We start from the raw sequence: 25,463 nt of genomic DNA, 5'->3' as shown, positions 1-25,463 counted from the left end.
ATGTCCATGCTGGTCAAAATTCCCAAACGATGGCAGTTAAAGTCATGAGAACTGTATCTAATGAGAGTGTTGGGTGTGAAACCCACTCACACCACAGAGCTGAGGACGGGGACATGAGGAGTGGCACGGTGGCACTGACCAGGTGCCTGAAGAGCACGCCCTCCTCCGCCAGGGCACGGACCAGCGCCATGCTGTGCTGGTAGTGCACGCGCTCGTCAGCGGTGCCACGTCACCTGGGGTCTGCCCGTGGTGGGCCCGAGGTGAGGTGCAAGGACGGGGACATGGGGAGTGGCACGGTGGCACTGACCAGGTGCCTGAAGAGCACGCCCTCCTCCGCCAGGGCGCGGACCAGCGCCATGCTGTGCTGGTAGTGCACGCGCTCGTCAGCGGTGCCACGTCACCTGGGGTCTGCCCGTGGTGGGCCCGAGGTGAGGTGCAAGGACGGGGACATGGGGAGTGGCACGGTGGCACTGACCAGGTGCCTGAAGAGCACGCCCTCCTCGGCCAGGGCGCGGACCAGCGCCATGCTGTGCTGGTAGTGCACGCGCTCGTCAGCGGTGCCACGTCACCTGGGGTCTGCCCGTGGTGGGCCCGAGGTGAGGTGCAAGGACGGGGACATGGGGAGTGGCATGGTGGCACTGACCAGGTGCCTGAAGAGCACGCCCTCCTCGGCCAGGGCGCGGACCAGCGCCATGCTGTGCTGGTAGTGCACGCGCTCGTCAGCGGTGCCACGTCACCTGGGGTCTGCCCGTGGTGGGCCCGAGGTGAGGTGCAAGGACGGGGACATGGGGAGTGGCACGGTGGCACTGACCAGGTGCCTGAAGAGCACGCCCTCCTCGGCCAGGGCGCGGACCAGCGCCATGCTGTGCTGGTAGTGCACGCGCTCGTCAGCGGTGCCGTGGACCAGCAGGTAGAGCTTGTCGCGCAGCTCGGCCGCCCGCCGCGTCAGGTCGGCCTCCTCGTAGCCGCGGTAGTTGTCCGTCACGTTGGGCGAGCCCATGTAGCGCTCCGTGTACACCGAGTCTGCAAGTCACGCCATGCCCTTGATGCCCTTCTGCCGGTATCTTTCTTGTCCATTCTTGGGGTTTTTAGTTTACAAGTCCATGAAATTGTTTTAAATCATGTCTTTCTTAACCTGATGATGATATTAGAAGGAATATAAAATATCAGAACATTTTTAATGATATATACTAGGGGTATGAACAAACCAAAAAAATTCAGGTAAACCATATCTGTTTAAAGCGGCCCGATATTTTGTTTATATTTGTTCAGACTCTAGAGGATCTAAAATAAGTTAACGAATTGTCGTGAGCCCAAAGTGGTTGAAGCTCTCGGAAGACGACAACACGTGAACTTGCTATGTACTGTGTTGTCGCGGCACTCACCGTAATGCGCCCAGCTGGTGATGGGAGCCACGGAGACGCCGCACTTGAACACGTCGTCGTCCTCGGCCAGGATCATGGCCGACGCGAAGCCGCCGTACCCCCAGCCCCACACGGCCACCTTCTCCCGGTCCACGAAGTTGAGGTTATCCCGCAGGTACCTGCACCCACAACACCAGCAACGTGCCACCCAATTGCCTGCCGCAACAAAAGACGTGCTTCACAGTTTCACATCTATAATCAATTGAATCGTAATATCTCAATAATAGCGAGTTCTTGGAAGACCTACTAGGTATTGAATTATTTTTACAATACACAGCCTTTTATTTCATTTCATAATTAATATAACAATGTGCCTAATGACTTGAATTACAGATTCTGCAATTTACATCACAGACTTGGTATGATAATAAATTCTGGCAATCTTATTTAGCATGCTCAAGTAGTCATCACTCTTAACTGGCTGCTGATTTGACACAAAATACTTCTTGTTCGATTTGGTCACTCTCTTAAGTGCCATAATGGCATTCCCAACATTGGGAGCCATGATGCTGACTTACTTGATGACGTCTATCTGATCCTCCACCTCGACGCTGCCGAAGCGGTGGTGCAGCTGCTGCAACACCCTCTCGCCCTGGAAGCCGGACCCCCGGCCGTCCACCTGGGCCACGATGAAGTTGCGCGAGCTGGCGAGGTAGGTGCCCCAGTCCACGCCCCAGCGCTCCGAAACCAGCTGCGAGCCGGGCTCCGCGCACCTGCCGCAAGCCACGTGCAGCTATCATCAGCAGCGCCTCTGGGCAACACCCCCCGGCCGTCCACCTGGGCCACGATGAAGTTGCGCGAGCTGGCGAGGTAGGTGCCCCAGTCCACGCCCCAGCGCTCCGACACCAGCTGCGAGCCGGGCTCCGCGCACCTGCCGCAAGCCACGTGCAGCTATCATCAGCAGCGCCTCTGGGCAACACCCCCCGGCCGTCCACCTGGGCCACGATGAAGTTGCGCGAGCTGGCGAGGTAGGTGCCCCAGTCCACGCCCCAGCGCTCCGACACCAGCTGCGAGCCGGGCTCCGCGCACCTGCCGCAAGCCACGTGCAGCTATCATCAGCAGCGCCTCTGGGCAACACCCCCCGGCCGTCCACCTGGGCCACGATGAAGTTGCGCGAGCTGGCGAGGTAGGTGCCCCAGTCCACGCCCCAGCGCTCCGACACCAGCTGCGAGCCGGGCTCCGCGCACCTGCCGCAAGCCACGTGCAGCTATCATCAGCAGCGCCTCTGGGCAACACCCCCCGGCCGTCCACCTGGGCCACGATGAAGTTGCGCGAGCTGGCGAGGTAGGTGCCCCAGTCCACGCCCCAGCGCTCCGACACCAGCTGCGAGCCGGGCTCCGCGCACCTGCCGCATGCCACGTGCAGCTGTCATCAGCAGCGCCTCTGGGCAACACCCCCCGGCCGTCCACCTGGGCCACGATGAAGTTGCGCGAGCTGGCGAGGTAGGTGCCCCAGTCCACGCCCCAGCGCTCCGACACCAGCTGCGAGCCGGGCTCCGCGCACCTGCCGCAAGCCACGTGCAGCTATCATCAGCAGCACTTCTTCTCAGTCCCTGAAACCTGTAATGGCCTGGGGATCTTGGTGTAGTTCATGCACGCGAGAACTTGTATCTATTCGGGTAATGTTCTCAATTTGTGCTCTGGGAAGATATAGCAGGTTAAAAAAAAACCAAATTATGAAATTCCTTCCCTGAGCCTTCTGTTCCAGGCCTGGTATTGAACTTGTTGTCCAACTAGTGGTAAACTCTGAATACTCGATAAATTGATAAAGATTTAATGTCAATGGTGGTATAACATAGTATTTGATTACACAATAATGATACTAAACTAGATCGATAGGGAGAATTGGGGGTACTCTTATCACATCATTGGTACTGATAATGATTGAGGATACCCATGGTGATCTGAAAGAAGAGAGGCTTAGCACTTTCCAAAACTCCAGTGGCCACAGATAGACTATGGCATAATTAACAGCCTTTTGGGTTATGCTTGTCACACAAATATTATCCAGGGTTAACAGTACTATATACAGAGTGAACCGAAAATTGTCTAGATAAAAATAATTAAAGTCAACATGCATCCCATATCTTATAAAATGTTTGTAGGCTGCAAATAGTTCATTATCCACAGGGCATGAATTTAAAAAAAAATTATAAGCTGTAATAATTATAAATCATTTAATTTTTTTCTTTGGTACTCATACATTATATGATTGATAAAATATTAAAATTTTACTGAGTATAAAATGGTTTTGTAAATACTTGTTCGAGTATAAACCGTTAGTAATTCAGTTAACTCTATACAACTGGTTGAAAAATGAAATAATGCCGATTAAAGAAGTTAAACAAAATCTAGTTTCAAGTATGGATAGTTTGTTCGGGAGTGAAGCGCAGACAGGCCAAGGCTGGCCGGGCCAGCGGGGGAGGCTGAGCGCTACTCACACGTGCAGGACCAGAGGGAAGATCATCTCCTCGTACTCCCGCAGGCCCGGCGGCAGGTGCAGCCTCACGAAGGCGTGGTCCCCGCTCTTCACGGCCACCTGGAAGGTCCTCACCTGCGGAGACCACAGCCCACTCAGCCCCATCTTCAGTCCATCTCTCCGGTACAGTGGTACATGGTGCATTCCCCGAAACATCCACCAATTAAAACATATTTTAAAACACACAAGAACCATGCTCATTTTAACTATTAGTTGAATGTTTGACAAGACCTCCTTCCAAATAAATTTATCCATCACACACAACCCTGGCTGTTGAGCCATTTGATGACATACTATCCAGTATAGACAAGATGTCTCAATGCATTTGGGCTTGTCTGGAAAAAAATCATTGCATTATTAATATTCTCTGAGGTCAGGACGATGAAAGCTACTTTGGGTGGATACTCTTGAACTAATGTTCGTTTTTCATTGTGAAAGGAAAACAAGTGTAATGTTTGCACAGTGGGTTGCATTAGAAAAACCAGTCTCACCAATTTATGATAGGCATGGTTTTCGACCGCGATTGGAGAAATCACCCTAATCTGCTTCTTGCGGAGATGATTGCGATATAGCAAAGTCGAATAAATATGATCATTTCTCAACTGTTTACTAAGGATATCTGCAATGTGTAGATATAGGGATGGTAAAATACAAGAGTCTGAACCGAATCAAGAAGCACATTCTGACTTCCATAACAAGGAGGTTACAGAGTTGTAGATGACCCGATGACCACTTCGAGAGTTTGTGATTTTAAAGGCATTGACGACATCGTCGGCGCTCCCTCTACTCGCACAGGCCATTATGCCCCAATGCTGTCTCGCAGGGGCGTGTGCGGGCCGGGTGGTGATACGAACCAGTGCGGTGCAACGCCAAGAGATAACGGCACCGCCGAGGTATCGATTGCCGCCTGAGCACGGTCGACCAGACTTGTCTATGTATATCCTAATTGTAAATATCTTAAGCATCAGACATTTATAAAATTACAAATATTTCCTGAATTAGCATGACAATGTTCTTAACACGGCCTGATTTACTTCTCAGCCCACTGCATATTTTCACGGGAAGCCGGCTTCTAGTGACGTGCAGAGACCAGTTCGCCACCAACAATCACCAGAACCAGGCGCGCTCACACACCGTTCTCAACATCATCACCATCGAGTGAGGTCACCATCATCCTTCATCGGCCCTGTGTCTAGTCCCTCACACAGATGCACCAGTTGAAGTCATTTCACGTTAACATTTAGTACAGCCCGAGAACCGACGGTGCTCGCCTTTACAGCATACGTGGCATTATTTTAAGGCTCACACCCAAAAAGGTACATGTATGAATCCTACATTATTGTATAGTCCACAGCATCAGAGGTTTTAATGTCGCGCCAACGTGCGACCTATTGTTTGTCAGTGTTAGTATTTTCTCAGTGTATGTGGAACTATGTAACACGAAGTAACTAACTTTTTTACATTAGCTGGTTTGTGTCCAAAGAAATTGTACTGTTCAATGCAGCACATCGCCGACGACTGCCCTGTCACGAAAGCATCTAAGGTCAGAAGGCCCGCAAACGGTTAGCATCAACCTTCAGCATATCTGTTTAAACTGGTCAGAAATGCGTGATGTCATGATGTGCCATGATGAGCCCCGGCTCAAAGATTAGAACCGTCCATGTCCCAGACAGTGTTTGTACGAGGGACCAATGAGCAATAAAACCCATTATACCAGATTTACAGTAATTATCATTCTGTAGTTTGCAAGATTCCTTCTGTAGTTTGCAAGATCCCATAGCATAGAACTCCCAGTGGCGTTAACAGCCTGGGATTTCTCTGTCAGGCTGCCACCTGTTGTCTGCCTGCCATTTGGTGACATCACTCCTAGATACGGGTCTCAGTTCTACCTGTGGACTATCTCGCAGGATCCGCCATTAAAAGATATGTGGGCCCTCAGCAACCATCACATCAACTGGCAAAAGACGGCAGGCCGACAGCATAAAATAATTATAGTCGTGATGAAGTTAAAATTATATTATTAGCAGAAAAAAATCTTTCGAATCATATCCATAAAATATTAATGAATAGCTCATTTGGCCAAAACTTCAGTTTTCCACACTTGTAGGGTGAAATAACATTGTAATGCAAAAGTGGAAATTAGTATCAAGCCTCAAAGCCCTTGGTTTACTTGGGCACATATATCATGAGCCTTGTACTACCTCCTAAATGCTGAGCTCTCGGACACGGAAGACGGCAGCAGGGCCGGACTACCTGGGGGCGCGCCATGGCGAGGTAGCGGCCGCGCAGGGCGGAGTGGGCGTCGAGCAGCATCACCTGGGCGCTGGCCACCACGTCCACCAGGTGCGAGCTGGGCGTGTCGGGGCCCAGGCACTCGAGCACCGCGTACCTGGGCGACGGGCCCGGGCTGAAGTGCGCGCGGCTGAACAGGCACCGGGGCACGCCCGCCAGTCCGGGCTCCGCCTCCCCCGCCGCGCCCTCTGGGACGCTGCGGGCCAGCAACCACACTCGACTGGATGTTTGTAGTACTGACTACAGTGACTGGGTGACATCTGACCTCAGGACCAATAACTGTCCACCGAATAGTGGAGAGTCATGAATATGTGATGAAAATTGAGATGAAGGATTTAAGACACCATCAGAAAACTCAATAGCTATTTATAAGTTTTCACTTTTCCCTAAATGCCAGTAATTCGGGATCCAAGAAACCCAGGATAAAAGACTGAACACCCTCGTGGAAGGCCAATTAGCAAACAACGTGGACACAGAGCCCACTGTGTTATAATTACAGCTGATTATCGATTCTAACATCTACAAGTACATAGTATTTATATAAAAGTAAAGGATAAAAGGATAGGGTTTCTCTTTTAATGGCTATGCTCAGAAAAATATAACAAGGTGATAATCCTAAGGTTAAAGTGTGCTCCACCACTCAACACCTTAGCGATCAGGCCATTGCAAACACAAACATGTGGTTTGATTCATTACACTATATGGCAATTCGTTGTTTAGTTTTCATTATTTTAGTGAGTGAGAAAGTATTAACTCTCTCGAAGAACTGAACCACCGTGGTTAGCCGAGAAATGGTTCAGTACAGCGTGACTAATGTAAGTTGCTTTATCATGGTGCATTGCAATGCACTGTTTGCCAGCCTTCTATACTAACACGAAGAAAGAAGACAAGGGAATTGTTCTCACACCTATACGAGTCTGCAGAAGACGAGTCCCTGGTGCGCAGGATGCGAGTCCTGTTCGCGCAGGTGAGGCAGTCCCAGGACTGCGTCGTCGAGTTGAGGTCCTTGGCTCTGTACAGGTGTCTCTCCCCTGGCAGCTTCTCCGGGGCCGCCAGGAAGTACCTGTGCAACAGGTGGGGGAATGCGCTTGGCTTCCATATGTTGATCACTATCTTCTAAACTGTCTGAGTTGAAGAAAGGTTAGTCAATCCAGATGCTGCATTCATAGTTGTAAAAAGATTTGGCAGAGAGGAGGTTCACAGCATACAAGATGCATTACAATCCAATGCAGTCATTATATATATTTTTTATTTGTGGAATGTCTAACACCAGAAATAACGAGTACCAAGTACCAAAATTCACTGGTGACAAGAAACAATTATCTTCCCCTGGTTGGGATGCCTCTATGGTAACTCCAATACTCTCTTCCAACATAACTGCTACACGACCGAACTTGTGTAAAAGCATCTGTGGACATTTCTGAGGAAAAACCTATCACATGTTACTTAACTGAAAGCTTTTGAAATATTTCCGGTGCTTTGTCGAGTTTATTTATTTTGACATTTCCTATTTTTATTTCCGTAAAACATGAATTATTAAAACTTTTGCATACAGTCATTTTATTTTAATCAGAACTATTTATTTTGGTGTTTAAAAACACACTAACTGATCTCTCTAACTATAGCTTTAATCATCACCAAATAGTTATCAGATTGGATAACATTTTAATCTTGTAAAAACATTTTAGAGAAAATTGTACAGGGCAAAAAACCAAAATTAAAGCAAAAATGGTCATTGGACTGCTAAACCTAATACTAGCGGCCATGAAAGCTTCTAAGAAGCCTCCCACCAGGCCTACCCACCCGAGAGTCAGAGCCGAACGGGGGCACTCACACAAGACCTCGGTCCTCGTCCCAACGCTACCCGCCCGAGAGTCAGAGATGGACGGAGGCACTCACACAAGACCTCGGTCCTCGTCCCAACGCTACCCGCCCGAGAGTCAGAGATGGACGGAGGCACTCACACAAGACCTCGGTCCTCATCCCAACGCTACCCGCCCGAGAGTCAGAGATGGACGGAGGCATTCACACAAGACCTCGGTCCTCGTCCCAACGCTACCCGCCCGAGAGTCAGAGGCGGACGGGGGCACTCACACTAGACCTCGGTCCTCGTCCCAACGCTACCCGCCCGAGAGTCAGAGATGGACGGAGGCATTCACACAAGACCTCGGTCCTCGTCCCAACGCTACCCGCCCGAGAGTCAGAGGCGGACGGGGGCACTCACACTAGACCTCGGTCCTCGTCCCAACGCTACCCGCCCGAGAGTCAGAGATGGACGGAGGCATTCACACAAGACCTCGGTCCTCGTCCCAACGCTACCCGCCCGAGAGTCAGAGGCGGACGGGGGCACTCACACTAGACCTCGGTCCTCGTCCCAACGCTACCCGCCCGAGAGTCAGAGATGGACGGAGGCATTCACACAAGACCTCGGTCCTCGTCCCAACGCTACCCGCCCGAGAGTCAGAGATGGACGGAGGCACTCACACTAGACCTCGGTCCTCGTCCCAACGCTACCCACCCGAGAGTCAGAGATGGACGGAGGCATTCACACAAGACCTCGGTCCTCGTCCAAACGCTACCCGCCCGAGAGTCAGAGATGGACGGAGGCACTCACACAAGACCTCGGTCCTCGTCCCAACGCTACCCGCCCGAGAGTCAGAGATGGACGGAGGCACTCACACAAGACCTCGGTCCTCGTCCCAACGCTACCCGCCCGAGAGTCAGAGATGGACGGGGGCACTCACACAAGACCTCGGTCCTCGTCCCAACGCTACCCGCCCGAGAGTCAGAGGCGGACGGGGGCACTCACACAAGACCTCGGTCCTCGTCCCAACGCTACCCGCCCGAGAGTCAGAGATGGACGGAGGCACTCACACAAGACCTCGGTCCTCGTCCCAACGCTACCCGCCCGAGAGTCAGAGATGGACGGAGGCACTCACACTAGACCTCGGTCCTCGTCCCAACGCTACCCGCCCGAGAGTCAGAGATGGACGGAGGCACTCACACTAGACCTCGGTCCTCGTCCAAACGCTACCCGCCCGAGAGTCAGAGATGGACGGAGGCACTCACACAAGACCTCGGTCCTCGTCCCAACGCTACCCGCCCGAGAGTCAGAGATGGACGGAGGCACTCACACAAGACCTCGGTCCTCGTCCCAACGCTACCCGCCCGAGAGTCAGAGATGGACGGAGGCACTCACACTAGACCTCGGTCCTCGTCCCAACGCTACCCGCCCGAGAGTCAGAGATGGACGGAGGCACTCACACAAGACCTCGGTCCTCGTCCCAACGCTACCCGCCCGAGAGTCAGAGATGGACGGAGGCACTCACACTAGACCTCGGTCCTCGTCCCAACGCTACCCGCCCGAGAGTCAAAGATGGACGGAGGCACTCACACTAGACCTCGGTCCTCGTCCCAGCGCAGCAGCTGCGTCACTTGGAAGGCGCCGTGCGTGAGCGCCGTCACCTGCTTGCTGGCCACTGTCACGTGACACACGTGCTGGAAGCGGCCGTTGTCGCCGTCCAGCACGGGCAGCAGCGCCAGGAAGGCCAGGCCGTCGCTGGAGAAGAGCGGCGGCTGCTGGACGTCCACCCAGCCGCCCTCCCCGGCCCGCTCCGTGTGCACCTGCCAGAGCACACACTCCACTCCACACTACCATACTACCCACTGCACAGGCGAGCATCCTCCCCTTCAGATCAGACTAACATGCACTGGCTCGTCACACAGGCAAGCATCCGTACCCATGATCTAGTCTTGCACTGAAAGGTTATCCCTTATTAATCAAAATTGTACGTTGGACACAATGATAGTAAAATGACATATTACTTAGGTTAACCATTGATGTTGACTTTCTAAAGCAAATTCGAGAGGAACAACTACATTCAATCACCACAGAGCTTGAAAGTTATACAAATTTGGTTTGGAAAGTACATCGCGGATACTCTAATTGTGGTCAATGATGGGGACATACTCCCCCCATGTGAAGTGATCTGGTCAGTGTCGCATGGGAGCAGAGATGGGCATGGCAGAGAAGGCCGTGCAAGAGGAGGTTGGAGCGCCAGAGAGCACCAGAGAGACAGAGAGAGAGAGAGAGAGAGGACCAGGCGGACACCTGAGCACCACTCACGTCCTCGCACATCCACAGCGGCTCCCGGCAGACGGAGGTGGTGGACACGTTCTGGCGCCGGTTCATCCACACCACCGCCACCTGGTGCGCCGCCAGCCAGGTCACCGCCGTGAAGTAGTGGTCCCTGCGGAGGACACCACGCCGTCCGTCAGAGCCGGGGTCACAGCACGTGCAGACATTACAGACGAGGACTCCTTTCCAAACACATCTTGCGATACTTCATTTTAACATCTTACCTTCATGGTCAAAGGCAATAATTTCTTAATAATATCTATATCCACAGGATAGCCACAAATGTTCTTTAGGACAACAGATGCATTCCCATCGGACTTGCAAAGTGTGGATTGAGCTTTCTTCACCGATGACAGCCGGCGCCGAGAGAAATGCTTCATTAAAACAAATTGCATCGAAGCCTAGCAATCTGTCTAAATTCCTCCACTTTTATAAAAATAGAAAAAAAAATAATTTTGGGAGTGAACAGGAAAGTGAAGCATCAAACACGTCCGGAAGACTTCTTGGGTTGAGTCCTCCAGGCGTCTGTAATCCTCTGAGGGTTGGCACGGAATGAAGCCCTACGACGCAGCAGTGACGAAACACGGCGACGAAGGAGGAAGGGGAAGTTAATACCGCCAAGGAACACGAGACAAGATTACACGTGACTGAAGGGTTCATGACTAATTGTCTCTGTTTTGGAAATGTATCACAACATACTTTCTGGAAACAGTAAGTCTGAAAATTTTTCAAGTGTCCCTAATACCTTCTGAACAGTACTTCTATTGGTAGATTTAAAAGAAATACTACCTATTGTAGCTATTACCATGGTGCGACTTCCGGAAATTTTTTCAAAACATTCGAAACATTTTTGCTGCATGAAAAATAAGAAGTAAAATACATTAAGTTCTTAAATTGTTCCAGAAGTTTACAGAAGTTTCCAAAAATTTTCCATAAGAAATAGATACTTCGAAATCTACCTACGCCTGTAATCTGTGCCAAAAGGGATTTCTTTTACATTTGTTAGATTTCTTTGTTTGAGCACGATTCCGATTCCACTAATTTTTTACAAATTGATTTGGTTGTGTATTTTTCTTGGACTAACGTGTTTAAAGTATGCTTGTTCTTGTTTGTACAATTATTGTGTGTTGGTTTCTTTATGAGTGTTTGGAGCCACGATCATTTCGCAGACAGCTTACGCTTTCCCTCCTTGGACTGGAACGAGCATGATTTGGCTAAAGCGTCTCATCTCTGTTTGCTACTGGGTCGGTGTGTTCCAGGGCATCTCTAGGTATCTGAGAACTGATTGTGGAATAGTTAAAGCAGACTTCAAAAAAGTCCAAAAAGCAACAGAACGAATCTGTGAAATAATGATGCCTCTACATATGTTGATAAATCTGTTAATGCCTGGCTTCACCTGCATTATTTGGTTATTGCAATCTCATTCCAATATTCTTTTTTCATCTAGGACAAAATATATGCTTCTTATATTCTTCTTATATTGCTTCTTGTTATCAGCTATTTTCAAATTCTCGTAATTAAACTTTATTTTTGTCATTTATTTTTGTAAATGGAACAAAAGTACTCATGTTACAGATATTTGTAAATTTGTACATTTACATGAAAACAACTGTATCACAACAAAATATTGTTCGCTGTTATAATAGGTTCGGATTCTTACACATGTATTTGTGATTTGTGATGGCCCAGTACCTGGAATAGTTAAAGTTACTTGTAACCTTTCCCTGAATAGCTTTCCAGTACTAACTGCGCACATATCAAGCATGATACAAAAAAATAAAGTCAAATTGTTTAATATTCGATTATATTTTCCATGGTTAAAATTTTTTTTGCATGAATGAAACATCAATTAAAATTTAAAATTATGTGCCAAATTTTGTAAGAAATTCTCAGTATCTCGAAAAAACTTATTTCATACGTGCAAAAATAACCACAGCAATGTGTTGTACGAAGTTACAATATCTTTCCTGTGGTATTAAAAAATTATTTCTTGTCAACTGGTTTCCAAAGGAATCGTTTGTAAAAGTACAGACGATGTTATTCGCGACATGGTTCTGAATGCAGGCAGCTGGGTGACGTATGCACACTCATCTAGGGAATGTTTGTGACTCCAGTCTTTTTTTTCTGCCCCGCCCAACTCTTCTTACCTGGACCTTTTCCCTCCTTGTCCAGTAGTTCTCCTGCTTGCTTTAATGCGTGTTTATTTGATCCCCGCGTGACCCGGCCCAGGGTTTTCCCTGTGTCTTTGCAGGTTTTACCTGGGTCACTTTAGTTAGCTTTTAGGCTAGACGTTCAATGGGGCGTCAGCCATGGCGCCAATCGCAGCCATGGCTGGCCAGTAAACCCCAATAGCACACGATGCACGCGCCCTTGTCCTGCATGGTTTAAAACCCGCATGGTAGAGTGTATAGGCTTTGGCCTGAGACACACTTGGGTCGTCCCCTAACCTGGACCCTCCCCTACACACTTAGATTAACTTAGGCTAGGAAGAAACAATCAGTCCGCGAGCAGGGTAGAGGGTCTTGAAGGGCAGGGAGGCGACCAGGCCACTGACCCCGAGGCGCCGACGGCGGGGGACGGCTTGAGGTCGACGGGCCGCAGCTGACTGGGGTGGTTCAGGTCCACCGCCCACAGCGTCGCCGCGGGGTTCCTGGTGCCCGCCTGCAACACAGCAGCGCCCCGCCTCACTCCACACTGCCTCACTGCACGGGAAGCCCACAACTCACGCAGTTTCGGTTCCCTGCAAGCATTTCCGAAGATTTCCGAAGTTTTGCGTTTTGGTACTAACGCCACTTCAGCCGCTAAATCAGAAATTTCCAATGAAAACAAGCATGTTGTGACTGATCTAACCTAACCTAACCTAACCCTTCGATTTTTTTTTTAAATTTCAATTTTTGAGAGAAATCCGAAGTTGCACGAACGTGGTAGGGAACCGAAACCACGTGAGTTGTAAGCTTCCCTCACTGTACACCGCCTCACTCCACACTGCCTCACGGACACACGCCGCTGCTGGTCCGGACATCCTAAGACACGGAAAACAAGCCATAATCAGCTGACGTCGACCACGGCCCCCACAAGGGGGGGGGGGGGGGGGGCTGGGTGTGCCCCTGGGTCCAGGCCCCGGGCCAAACCTCATTTTATTTTTTCTTGTAAATATTTTCATTTTTATCTCAGCGTGTGAAATAAATATACATAGGTACTCGCTGTGGTTATTTTAAAGTTATATAACTTTATAAATAAAGCATAGTTTGGAATTATATAAGAAATAACCATGCAATTATAATGTAGCACGTGACTGTTAAATTATCGCGGCAAGGGGGGGGGGGGGGGGTTCCCTCCGATCCTGGGTCCAAGTCCCGTAATCGAATGTGGGGGCCAAGATTATCAACTGTTAAATACCTAGGAGCACATTGAATTCCACTGAAGAAAGTTATTCAGGAACAAATTAAAATAAATAAATTACAGCACAGGCAAACACAGTGGGCTGACAAGGTCGAGACAGTTGAAACATTAACAGTAAATACATACAAGACACAGCAACACAGAGACAAACTGACGAACCCAGCATCGGATGTAAACTGATTCTGAATTGTTCTCGGTGTGTTTATGTATCAGTCTTTGTTTTTTATTCTCTGTTTGATGGTTTTTCCATGACATCCAGTCCAAACCAGCAATAGTGTATGCATAAGAAAATGTTTTAAATAAATCTTCCCCATTGCAAGAAACATCTAAAAAATTAAGAATATAATGCTTAGAATAGTTTCTTAGCGCACAAACTTTGTATGTGTGTCCATGCTCTCTCTCTCTCTTTTTTTTTTTTTTTTCGAGAAATCATCTTATTTCTGTGTTGTTCATTCAATAGAATGAAACTCGAGTTCCCAACTACCGGTGAATTTAGACGATCTATGATTTTATTTGCGCGAGAGACGCTTCTGACGTTTCAGAAATTACGAAAACATATAAAAAAAGTTTGTTATCTATGTCATCAAAATGTGATTAAGTTATCATTTAAACAGTAACAGAAATATTAGAGTGATTACATTTCTGTTAGGCAAAACTTGAATTGCAAGGGAAACTATAAAAACTAATTATTTATGTTAATGACAAAATAGGAAAAAAAAATACTAACTAAAATCTCACATTTATCAAAAATAATATCGCTGAAATTACAGTTAAATGTATTTCAATGTAAACAATAAAGGCAGTTTAGAAATTAAATTTCTCTACATGAGGAGTTTCTTCACTCCGTGTATATTTGTGCTCTATTTGTGCTTTATGGGGTGTATTGTGCCTGTACTTCCAGGCCAATCTGCAGGCACTGGGGAGTTCCGTGAAAATCGTGGAATTCTGGGATGGACTCCACGATCGTCTTCACACTCGGGGAAATGCCGCATGTGCACTGGCTGCTGAGGCTGCCCGTGATACCTCTATGGTGGATGGTTCCTCATCAGCCCAGAGATTCCCCACACGAGCTGTGGGCCAGTCACACGAGCAGAATACCAGCCCGTCGCGAAGCGAAGCCGCGAATATCGTCTGGTTCCTACCAGCAGGCATGTTGGGGTGCCAAGTTGAATTTTTTTTTTTGGGGGGGGGGGTCGGCTTTCAATCTGGAGAAAATATATTTTACAGTTTAAAACACCCTGGTATGCCTAACCCAGAATCCTGACCCAGAAAACTTTGTCAAAGTTGGTTGGCGCTCCATGGACGTCGTAACTTTGCGCCTAAAGTAACCAAAAAGTTCCCTCATCAGTGAAAAAATCACGTAAAATTTTGGTCTTAAATGCACTCGCGTGAAAAGTGGGGAGCCTTTTTTTTTTAACACCCACCACATCGGTGTCTGGTAACGAACGCATATACTCCTGTCTCGTGGCTAGAGAGATATACGAAAATTTTCATTTCCAGTGATCTCAGTTTTAGACTTAGTAAATAATTTAAAAAAAATATACTCTCCTGTTTATTGACTGCTTTCCTAATAAAAAACAAAACATTTCGTGGGCTAGTGACCTGTACGTAGGTTAGACTGCAAAGTCTACCTACCATTCAAGAATATGCTATTTGTTGATTGGTCTTTTTCTCAAAAAAAAAAAACCTTTCAATTCACCTTGGACTTGATTCCACCTGATTCGTTCGTTTTAGTCCTGCAGGTTAGATATTGGTATAGAACCCTCCAGGGCATATAAAATTACCTTTGGTCCAAATGTGAAAACTATACTTACGTTTTGAGATTTTGCTGTCTTGCCTGTCACCAGATGAAATCGCGGAAATTTCCCACTCTTTAACGCAGCTCTAGGCTCAACTGTACTGTACATAACCAAACCATTTAAGTGCATTCATTGGCCGATACCGAGGTCAGTCGTTGGGTGGCACACGATTGGGCCAGCACATCTTCTCTCGTCTACTACTGGCCAAGCGTGTTCCAGGGAGTGTCAAGAGAACTCAGAGCCAATAAGGGAATTTGCAGCAGATGCACATGTAGTACCAAGCTACCGAATGAATACGCGAAATTATCCTGCCTCTATATTATCTTTGAAAGATTTGTGCAATGGGAGTGCATGACTTGATGTAAGCTTTTGGACATACGCCATTGCTAAAGCTATTGCTGCGCCATTGCTGAAGTCACTCCTGCCTCTGTTAATGGGTTTTAAGGGTGATGAAAATCCTTGGCCCGATTGCAGAAATCTAGACGACAATAGAATTTCTAGAGTTGAAGTGCCATGCTCCAAGTCCCCACGGTGTGACGATGTTTCCCGCTACCCCGGCCGCCTGGTGCAACTGTTGCTGCCCGGGTGAGCCACCAGTAGCAGCACTCGGCGGTGGAGGGCACAACTCCCTGGGGGCTCTGCCACAGACACGGTTCACCATCGAAGCCCCACAATCGCGCCGAGAACTTCGCAGGATCGATCCTGCCTGGCCCGAGGCCTGCGCGCCGAGATAGCGAGCGACCTTGTGAAAGGGCCCTGTGTTGCTCCGATATATCCCCCCTACCCCTTTCCCCTTCCTTTACTTTCCCCCCACACTACCTTGCAACGCCTTTGAGCTTGACTGAACCTTCTTTTTCACCCCCTCGGGAATAATGCCTTTGGAAACAGCCTTGGAATCCCTGGTGCCCTCAAAGCTTATCACCACAGACTGTGAATCTCGCGATTCAGATGTTAAGGCTCTTCTCTACCCGGGCACACACGTGGTGTGTAGAACTTCAGGGAAAAAAAAGGGGGTTGTCTGCAAAGTCTGTTTACGGACGATAATTTAACGTGATAACGTCATAAGAAAACATTGATAAAAAAATGCATATTTTTTTTTAATTTTGAAATATTATTTACAGTTTTTTTGCAAATTAAATTTAAATAATTTGTTTAAATTTAATCACGAACAATTAGTTAAAAAGCCCGCCTCAACCTGTTTGATATTATAGAGGATTTTCTCGCACGGTGGTTGGCCGGTTCTTGCACGCTCGGCTCAGGCGGAACGTGACAATGAGTCATGCTTTTTCGTGCGTGCAGCCGGGCGTTCATCGATTTATAAGACGTTATGACGTCAAAAAACCACGTGATTTTAAAACCGCTCGAGATATCTGAGTGAGTTCTGGTTATGAAGAGATTTAAGAATATGCTGACGGTGGATGAGTAGTGAGGTTCCCGAATTTATTTTTTAAACTATATTTTTTGGAGAGAGAAAATGGTTGAAACACATGAAAGAACTCAAGCCGCATTGCATTTTCATCTTCTTTTCTACGTCATACAATGTAACAGTCACCGCTAAAATATCATAGCTTCCCTATGCATGACAAGAAGACTGCGCGCCAGTTAAATTCCTTGTTTTTAGAGTATGCGAAGAATTACCCGACTGTGTGCGAATTACACGAAAGAAAAACTTTTCAAGGAAAAATTTAAAAAAAAATTTTAACTAGCTTATTTTTCAAGTTTGTTGCATACAACTGCTCATATTCGTAGTAGTTATTCTCTTCATCTGAAATAACGTCATTCTCTCATGTAGAAATTTATTCTGCCGTGTTTACTCCATGGGTCTCTGCCTCCGGATATTCATAACGGCAGCGTCAAGTTTGAGTTATTTCCTGCTATGCGATAAATACATAATTTATTAAAAACACCTAGACTTCTGTATTTTTGTGCTATAATGGCATTACGCTAAAGAGCAGAACAAAAACTCTTAATTATGTTTCGGCCTAAACATGATATTTGTCGAATTTTATTAATCATGTGAAATGAACAGAAACTAATACCAATTTTACTAACTCTAAAATAATAACAAAGATTTTTTTTTATAAAATGACTCTAATATCGCGGATTAGAACTGTAAAAGTCGGAAAATGACTGGAATATCCAGGAATATTTTTATATTCTAAAGTGGCGTGAAGTCCTTAAATAACACGGCAGAACATAAGGGTTGAAGAAAGGAAGAGAGAAATAAGGAAGGAAAATTAAAACGACCGAAATTCCTCGCAGTTATAAAACAACCCCGACAATTAACGTTCCAGGTTTCCCGAGTGGATAATTTCTTTGGGAATGTCGTAATGGGGAGGGAGAGTTCAGACGACTCTCCCAATAGCCCAGGAGCTCGGCGAGTCTGCGAGATCAGTCCCTGACTGGGCAGTGCTGTGATGTCGTTTGTTCCGAATATGTACTTCCCTTCGTGAGAAGTCTCCCCCCCCCCTCTCTCTCCTCAACAGCAAGAAATGAGCTGCACAATATCCATTGGCGTAGCTGTGTTCATAAAGTTGGGGGGGGGGGGGGGACAAATAATGATTTTGATGTCATCTAAACTCATTCCCCTCTTACTAAGACGGGGGTCCGGGGGTCCTCCACTGGAAAATTTTGATTTTAAAAGTGCAAAATAGCGCTTTTTAAGCAGTTTTTGTATGTAACCATTGGATACATCTATGTTAAAATTATTATTGTTTCCTTAAGATAAAATTTGAGAGTGAAGAAATTACAAATAAAGCTGGGCAGAATAATATTATAAAATAAAAATATCACGGTCTAGAAAGTTGGGGGGGGGGGGGAGGCAGTCCTCTCCACCCAAAAAGTTCAGGGGGACACGTCCCCCCTGTCCCCCCCGGTTCCTACGCCCCTGACAATATCCTACAATGGTTTTGTTTGCGCGCTGCTAATTGACCTAGCTGGAGTGCTAGAGGGGACGTGTTTGATGAAATGAGCACCAACTGCATGAAGTAACAAACTTGTACTGATCCCCACGAAGTATTCTCGACAATTAATTTACGAACCTGCGTGTCCACACAAATCTCTAATAAAATTTCCCCGGATTCTCCCTGACTTTCCCTGACTTTTAAAATAAATATTTACCAATTTTGCAATTTTCAGAAATAAATAAATGGCCTATTTCACTCTCCAACTTACTTTATTTCTTTTTTTTATTCAACAGAACATTGCACACAAAATTTAATAGTGTGTATGATCTTGCACTAAAATTTATTTTAAAAAAGTTCGCAGTCTGTGTAATGCCAGCCTGGAACATGATTTTTCCTTTTAAATTGCCATTCCTGGGTAATTTACAAGAATTTTCAGGATTTAAAATAAATTCCTTGACTTTCCATGATCAATTCCAACTTCCTTAACTTTTCCCTGATTTTCACTGACCTTCCAGAATGTGGACATTCTATAAACATTACGAGTTGTTGGTTAAATCTTTTCTCAAGAAAATTTTGAATTAACCAAAAATAATTTTGGCCACGATCTAGCGCGGAATGGTGTTTTTTGAAATACACATTCATAAAGCAGACTAATGAAATAATCATTATTTATTACGTACGCAAGTAATTCATGGACTGCTTTGGATACATACTTTAAATACATGTTGCATCTGATAAACACTGATTCGAAGACCTTCAACCCAGCCAAAATTACACACTTTCACGCTGGTATATATCACAATATTCCAACTAAATATATAAAAAGAACTTAAGGGCCAGCAATAATTTTTGTTCTATACTTCCCTACTGAACGACTTAGGACTATCTCTTTAAAGACTATCACTTTTATTCGGCATTATGAATAGAATGCAAACCATCTCAATACCTTGCATGTAGAAGCCATTACTGTGCAACTTCTACGTGGTTTTGTAAAGCCTAAGCGTATACAGGATTATAATGTAAAATTAGGAGTGTTTCGGTTATTTTTCATTATTAAATATCAGGAATTTTCGTAAACTGTCGAGTAATAGCTTATTTTAAACACCAACATACAGTGACATGACGATCAAGTCAACACAACACTATGGTGTCTAGCCTACAGGCCATTAAAAACTGCACGATTCACTTATGATACTATGATATTCTATTTTGAAGACCAGACAAGTGTTTAAGAGAATCCATCCAAGTAAAAAAAAATCTCACTTCAGCAAACAGAAAATGGTATAAATGCTAAATGTAAACATCTAGTAAGTATTCTTGTTAGAAGCGAAGTATACGAAAGGCTTTTTTTTTGTTGCTACATGTTGAAGCCGAGCACTTAACTGATATTGCTACCGGAGAGAAAGGGAACATGATGACAACTTTGAAACACTGGATAAAGCAAAGGGAGTACCGAGAGTAGTGCTAGAGTCTCAGAGAAGCGACACACACACACACACAGAGATAGAGAGAGAGAGAGAGAGAGAGAGAGAGAGAAACTGGGACACTGCCGGCTAGTTCTGCTCCAAGATGGGGCATCACAGAGACTGCTCTTCCACACACCGTCTCTCGCAGGAGATGCAGTATTCCCCCCCTCCCCCTTCCTCCCGCTATGATGAACACGGACTCAAGTGACTCGGTTACCAGGGAACAGAGATTGTTTAGACAGCCTGCGTCGCTTGGGAAGAGAAGGACGTCTCGAATTACAAAGTTTCGAGCGCGCATCACTCGGAAGAAACAACAACCCGTCTGAGAACTGTACTGCAGAAAGCTGCGAAAACTTGGAACCACCATCGATTGAAGCGTCATAATCAGAAACCCGGAACTTTGGCGGGTTCATCTGGCGACAGGCTAAAAATCCACAGTCCTATGTCCACTCTACCCTAATTACTTGCTTCTCTATTTGTCGATTTCGCATGTAGACACTCGCTTCTTTGGAGTGGGTCGGTATCTCACCGCCAGCTGGTAGCTGATTGGTGGAGGGGCATGGCGGGACAAGTGTGAACCTGTCATTAAACCGACGCTAAACTATAAATGTTTACAGTCTAACCGGAGACGCAGAGAATACGCGAAATTTCCGGTTCTCTAGTCATAACGTTTCTCGCTAGCAGTTTCAATTTCTTAGACTATATCAACACAGAATTACGTGTAATTAGTAATGAAAATATTCAAACGTTTAAATTTCTCAAGGTATTGTATCAAAATCTACAAATATAAATCATCAAGGAAACCCTTTACGAAATCAGTCTGCTAGTCGGAGGAGTGTGTGTTGGAGGGGGGGGATATGAAAGTAACTACATCGGAACATATGTGTATCCTCCACACCTCAAAACCAAGTTCCGTGGAAGAGGCACTATTCGCCTTTGTAGTCGCTCTTCAAATATTCTATTTTTTTAACTCGTGTGGTTTGTCGTAGACCATTGGTGTCACCTGGCAGGCCCAGGCCATATCCGGCGCCCACCTCAAAAATCTCTCGACAAATTATGTTGAATGATGGCATCTTTGTTTGTGTAAAAGTATAACAAGTTACCAGCTAAAAGAGTTTAGAAGCCTGAGTGTTCTCATGAAAATACTAAAAAAAAAAAAAAAAAAAAAAACTATTTTAACTTATTTTTTTGAAGTTTGCCTGTCAAAGTTAGACACATTCTGTATATTCCCTTGTTTTTATTTGGTTTGTTTTTATAAACAACAATCTCCCTGACTTTCCCAGGTTTTCCTTGTTTATTCCCGGTAAGTTTACTACCAATTCTAACGTGTGGAAAATTAGTGGACCTCACTGTAAAATGTTTACTTAAGTTATTAGGATTATGTAAAAAAAATGAACGATAATCGGTCATAAAATGACTCACTGAAATAAACTGCATACGACTTGAAAAAAAAAACCAGTGGAGAAGTTCCGAAGTTTTTTAAACGTAGGGTGTACTTATAGTGCGGGACAAACGTCTTAAGAGCGGTCAGCGCTTTGGCGTACAGCTTGAAGGGCAAGCAAGAAGCAGGGAAAGGAACACGTATCAACGGGGCGCGGAAAAGTGCTGTACCCGTTCAGAAAATGTTGACCACGCAGATACGCGCACCAGCCTCAACAGAAGGTGTGCCCGCCAGACGTCTGGCCCGCACTACACTGGCTCTCGGCAGGCTCTGGCACAGTACCTTGGGGTACCTGAGCGTCCTCACGGCGGGGTACTTGAGGCCGCCGTACCACGGGTACCTCAGCTCGCCCACCGCCGAGTCGTTGAAGGACGCGAACAGCAGGTACTGGCCGTCCGGCGAGAACCACAGCGCGCCGCCGGACCTCAGGATCTCCTCTGCAACAACCACAAACCACTGGACCTCAGGATCTCCTCTGCAACAACCACAAACCACTGGATCTCAGGATCTCCTCTGCAACAACCAGAAACCACTGGACCTCAGGATCTCCTCTGCAACAACCACAAACCACTGGATCTCAGGATCTCCTCTGCAACAACCACCAACCACTGGACCTCAGGATCTCCTCTGCAACAACCACCAACCACTGGACCTCAGGATCTCCTTTGCAACAACCACCAACCACTGGACCTCAGGATCTCCTCTGCAACAACCACCAACCACTGGACCTCAGGATCTCCTCTGCAACAACCGCCAACCACTGGACCTCAGGATCTCCTCTGCAACAACCACAAACCACTGGACCTCAGGATCTCCTCTGCAACAACCATCAACCACTGGACCTCAGGATCTCCTTTGCAACAACCACCAACCACTGGACCTCAGGATCTCCTCTGCAACAACCACCAACCACTGGACCTCAGGATCTCCTCTGCAACAACCGCCAACCACTGGACCTCAGGATCTCCTCTGCAACAACCACAAACCACTGGACCTCAGGATCTCCTCTGCAACAACCATCAACCACTGGACCTCAGGATCTCCTTTGCAACAACCACCAACCACTGGACCTCAGGATCTCCTCTGCAACAACCACCAACCACTGGACCTCAGGATCTCCTCTGCAACAACCGCCAACCACTGGACCTCAGGATCTCCTCTGCAACAACCACAAACCACTGGACCTCAGGATCTCCTCTGCAACAACCATCAACCACTGGACCTCAGGATCTCCTCTGCAACAACCACCAACCACTGGACCTCAGGATCTCCTCTGCAACAACCGCCAACCACTGGACCTCAGGATCTCCTCTGCAACAACCACAAACCACTGGACCTCAGGATCTCCTCTGCAACAACCACAAACCACTGGACCTCAGGATCTCCTCTGCAACAACCACCAACCACTGGACCTCAGGATCTCCTCTGCAACAACCGCCAACCACTGGACCTCAGGATCTCCTCTGCAACAACCACCAACCACTGGACCTCAGGATCTCCTCTGCAACAACCACCAACCACTGGACCTCAGGATCTCCTCTGCAACAACCGCCAACCACTGGACCTCAGGATCTCCTCTGCAACAACCATCAACCACTGGACCTCAGGATCTCCTCTGCAACAACCACCAACCACTGGACCTCAACTGGCCAACCACTGCCGCTGAGGAAGGCCGTCACCCGCAGCTCCTTCTTACACATTTATAATTCAGTTTTTCGTCCTAACAAACCACAGGACCTAGCCATGACCACCAGCTGAAGTCCAAATAGTGGCCTACTGACCGCTGCCACTCGTTTGAAACAATCCCTTATTTCCTTCCGAGGGGCACACACTGCATCCTCTTCCAACTATGTGCGAAGTTTTTATTTCCCGCTGTCTCTTGCCCGAGCTCAGACAGTCAAACTGATTTTTAAAATGGTTTCGAGTACCCACTTTAAAATTTTACAAAGAAATTCAGTAAAGTACACTGATTTTTACTTAGTTAGTTCATCACGGACAAAATTTACACACAGACCTCCGAATCGCCATGTTTACACATCTGAGTCTTGAGTTGCACTGAAATAAAAGTGCCGAGAGGGTCAAACTGGCACAACTGCCCAGCAAAATGGAATCTGTCAATAATAGCCCAGGGGAGAGTTGGATAGGTGTCAGGCGTCCAATTGGAGAAATTCCATAGCGGGGGGTAACCAATCAGACGCAGGGCTGTTCCCGCAGTCAAACTAGCTGCCATTCCATTCCGCTTCTCAATGCCTGAGATAACACATAGGGACCGGAAAACATTCGCGGTTACATGATCTCTAGGATAGACTCTGGATACGTGAGCAAATATCTCCTGCTGATTGGCTGCTGACTCGAGAGTGGTCTAGATGGGGTTGCCCGTGATTCAACACTTTTTCGCCGAAAGTCTCTCATTGGCCCAGAGCAGTGGCGGATCCAAGGGGGGGCACCAGGGGCAAGTGCCCCCCCCCGAAAAACCAGTTGCCTGCTACATTAATATTGCCGACGAAAATGATTGTTTCTGAAACCAATAAAATATTTTAATATAATTAATGAATTTCTTGTAGAATCTTAAAATCTGGTGGTTGGATGTTATGTGTAGTGTGAGTAGATTAAATTCAAATTTAGTAATTTTAAGACATTTTTTCTTCTCTGGCTACTCTGAAATCCTAGAGTGCCCCTCCGAGGTGAACCTCTGGATCCGCCACTGGCCCAGAGTCCCCCAGATAAACCGTGAGACAATAGCAGAAGCATCGCCAAGGTATGAGTACTTGAATTTTATGCCTATCACAAGATAAAACCGAGAATTTTTCTGGTCTCTACTAACAAGTCCCTGTGCCTCGGTACTCGTTCGTCGAAGAAACGGAACAGAGGTGTCAGAGGTCAGAGGAACAACGCGCGGATTGTCCCGGCCTGAGCGCATGCACGTGTGGGCTCGTGTCTCGCACAGGGTCGACCCAGATGCCAGCCTCCCTCCCCACAGCTGACCCCTGGCCGCCGTCAGGTCGCCAGAGCAGGAGGGAGTGTTCCGACATTCCGCGCGGCTACGGCGCGGAGAGAACTGGACAAGGGGGGAGGGGAAGCAGGGGCCCTGGTATCTACACACACACACACACACACACACACACACACACAAGGAGTCACCACCGTGGCCATTGGTCGAGCCACTGCCAATACCACCAAGCTAGTGTCCACAACACTGCAACTACTTGAGAAGCGTCAACAGTCCATCGGCTACCGCTTGCGTAACATGCCATATTTCTCCTTGAACATGAACCACGTGGGAATATCACACACGAAGAATTAATGTTTACCAATGGATAGAAACAGGAAAAATTAGCGCATTCATCTTGATATAGGCTAAAATTCCAATACTGATACCAGAGAGATCATGCTAATATTGACCCATGGTTTATCTGAAGGACTCTGGACCAGTGAGGGACCCTGGGCCAAAGAAGTGTCGAATCATGGGAAACCTAGTCTAGGCAACTCTCGAATAAGCAGGGGATATTTGCTAAAATATGTAGAGTACTGCAGAGTTTATCTTAGAGTTCACTAAAACCATGCAAGTTTCTGATCCCTATCAATGGCTAGAGGTCCTACGGCCAATTCAATGGCGACACTAGAGTTTGCAGTGGCCTAAATATTTTGGACAGGATCTCACCAGGCCCTGGGGTTATGGAGTAGCTCGGAGAGAAAAGGAAAGAGCCCACCCCCAGCATATTAAAAGAAAACAAACTTTAAAAAAACTTTCTAAAGCCAACATGGGAGTTGAATTATTCCTAAGAAAGTTAAATATTACAGGTGCATCGTTATTAAAAAGGCCAGCGCGGGACCTGGGTGATTGCCTTACTTTGTAGAAGCCCTGATTAAATGATTCTAGAAGAAGAAATGAACAGGTCTTGAAAGGGCAGCTCGGTAGTAAAATTAACTGTGTGGTTCGAGACAAAGAGGGAGATGACATCTTATGCAAGCAGTAGCCAATGAACCGTTAAAACTCCTCAAGTATGTGTAGGGTTGTGGACACTAATGTACTGCGAAGTGGAAGTACTTATCTCTACCAATGCTTCAAGGTTGTAAAGCCGTGTGGTCCCGGTGTATGTGTGGAGCCATCGATCCC

The 25,463-nt window shown here is 47.0% G+C and overlaps 1 protein-coding gene across 1 annotated transcript in view; it reads right to left on the bottom strand.

The window, feature by feature from the left end:
• The window catches only part of LOC134535412 (inactive dipeptidyl peptidase 10-like), a 344,969-nt gene that overhangs the window by 3,980 nt on the left and 315,526 nt on the right, over window positions 1-25,463 (bottom strand). Inside the window, exons 10-19 of the mRNA XM_063374486.1 lie at window positions 21,629-21,783; window positions 12,887-12,993; window positions 10,321-10,444; window positions 9,589-9,818; window positions 7,102-7,257; window positions 6,156-6,390; window positions 3,865-3,977; window positions 1,943-2,137; window positions 1,386-1,543; window positions 812-1,023 (exon numbers count right to left, since the gene is read on the bottom strand). Of these exons, the coding sequence (XP_063230556.1) occupies window positions 812-1,023; window positions 1,386-1,543; window positions 1,943-2,137; window positions 3,865-3,977; window positions 6,156-6,390; window positions 7,102-7,257; window positions 9,589-9,818; window positions 10,321-10,444; window positions 12,887-12,993; window positions 21,629-21,783 (1,685 nt within the window). The remainder of the gene's footprint in view (window positions 1-811; window positions 1,024-1,385; window positions 1,544-1,942; window positions 2,138-3,864; window positions 3,978-6,155; window positions 6,391-7,101; window positions 7,258-9,588; window positions 9,819-10,320; window positions 10,445-12,886; window positions 12,994-21,628; window positions 21,784-25,463) is intronic.

This window comes from Bacillus rossius, chromosome 8 (genome assembly GCF_032445375.1).
Source record: "Bacillus rossius redtenbacheri isolate Brsri chromosome 8, Brsri_v3, whole genome shotgun sequence".
NCBI classification, from domain to species: Eukaryota; Metazoa; Arthropoda; class Insecta; order Phasmatodea; family Bacillidae; genus Bacillus; species Bacillus rossius.
This window is presented reverse-complemented; position numbering and strand designations above follow the sequence as displayed.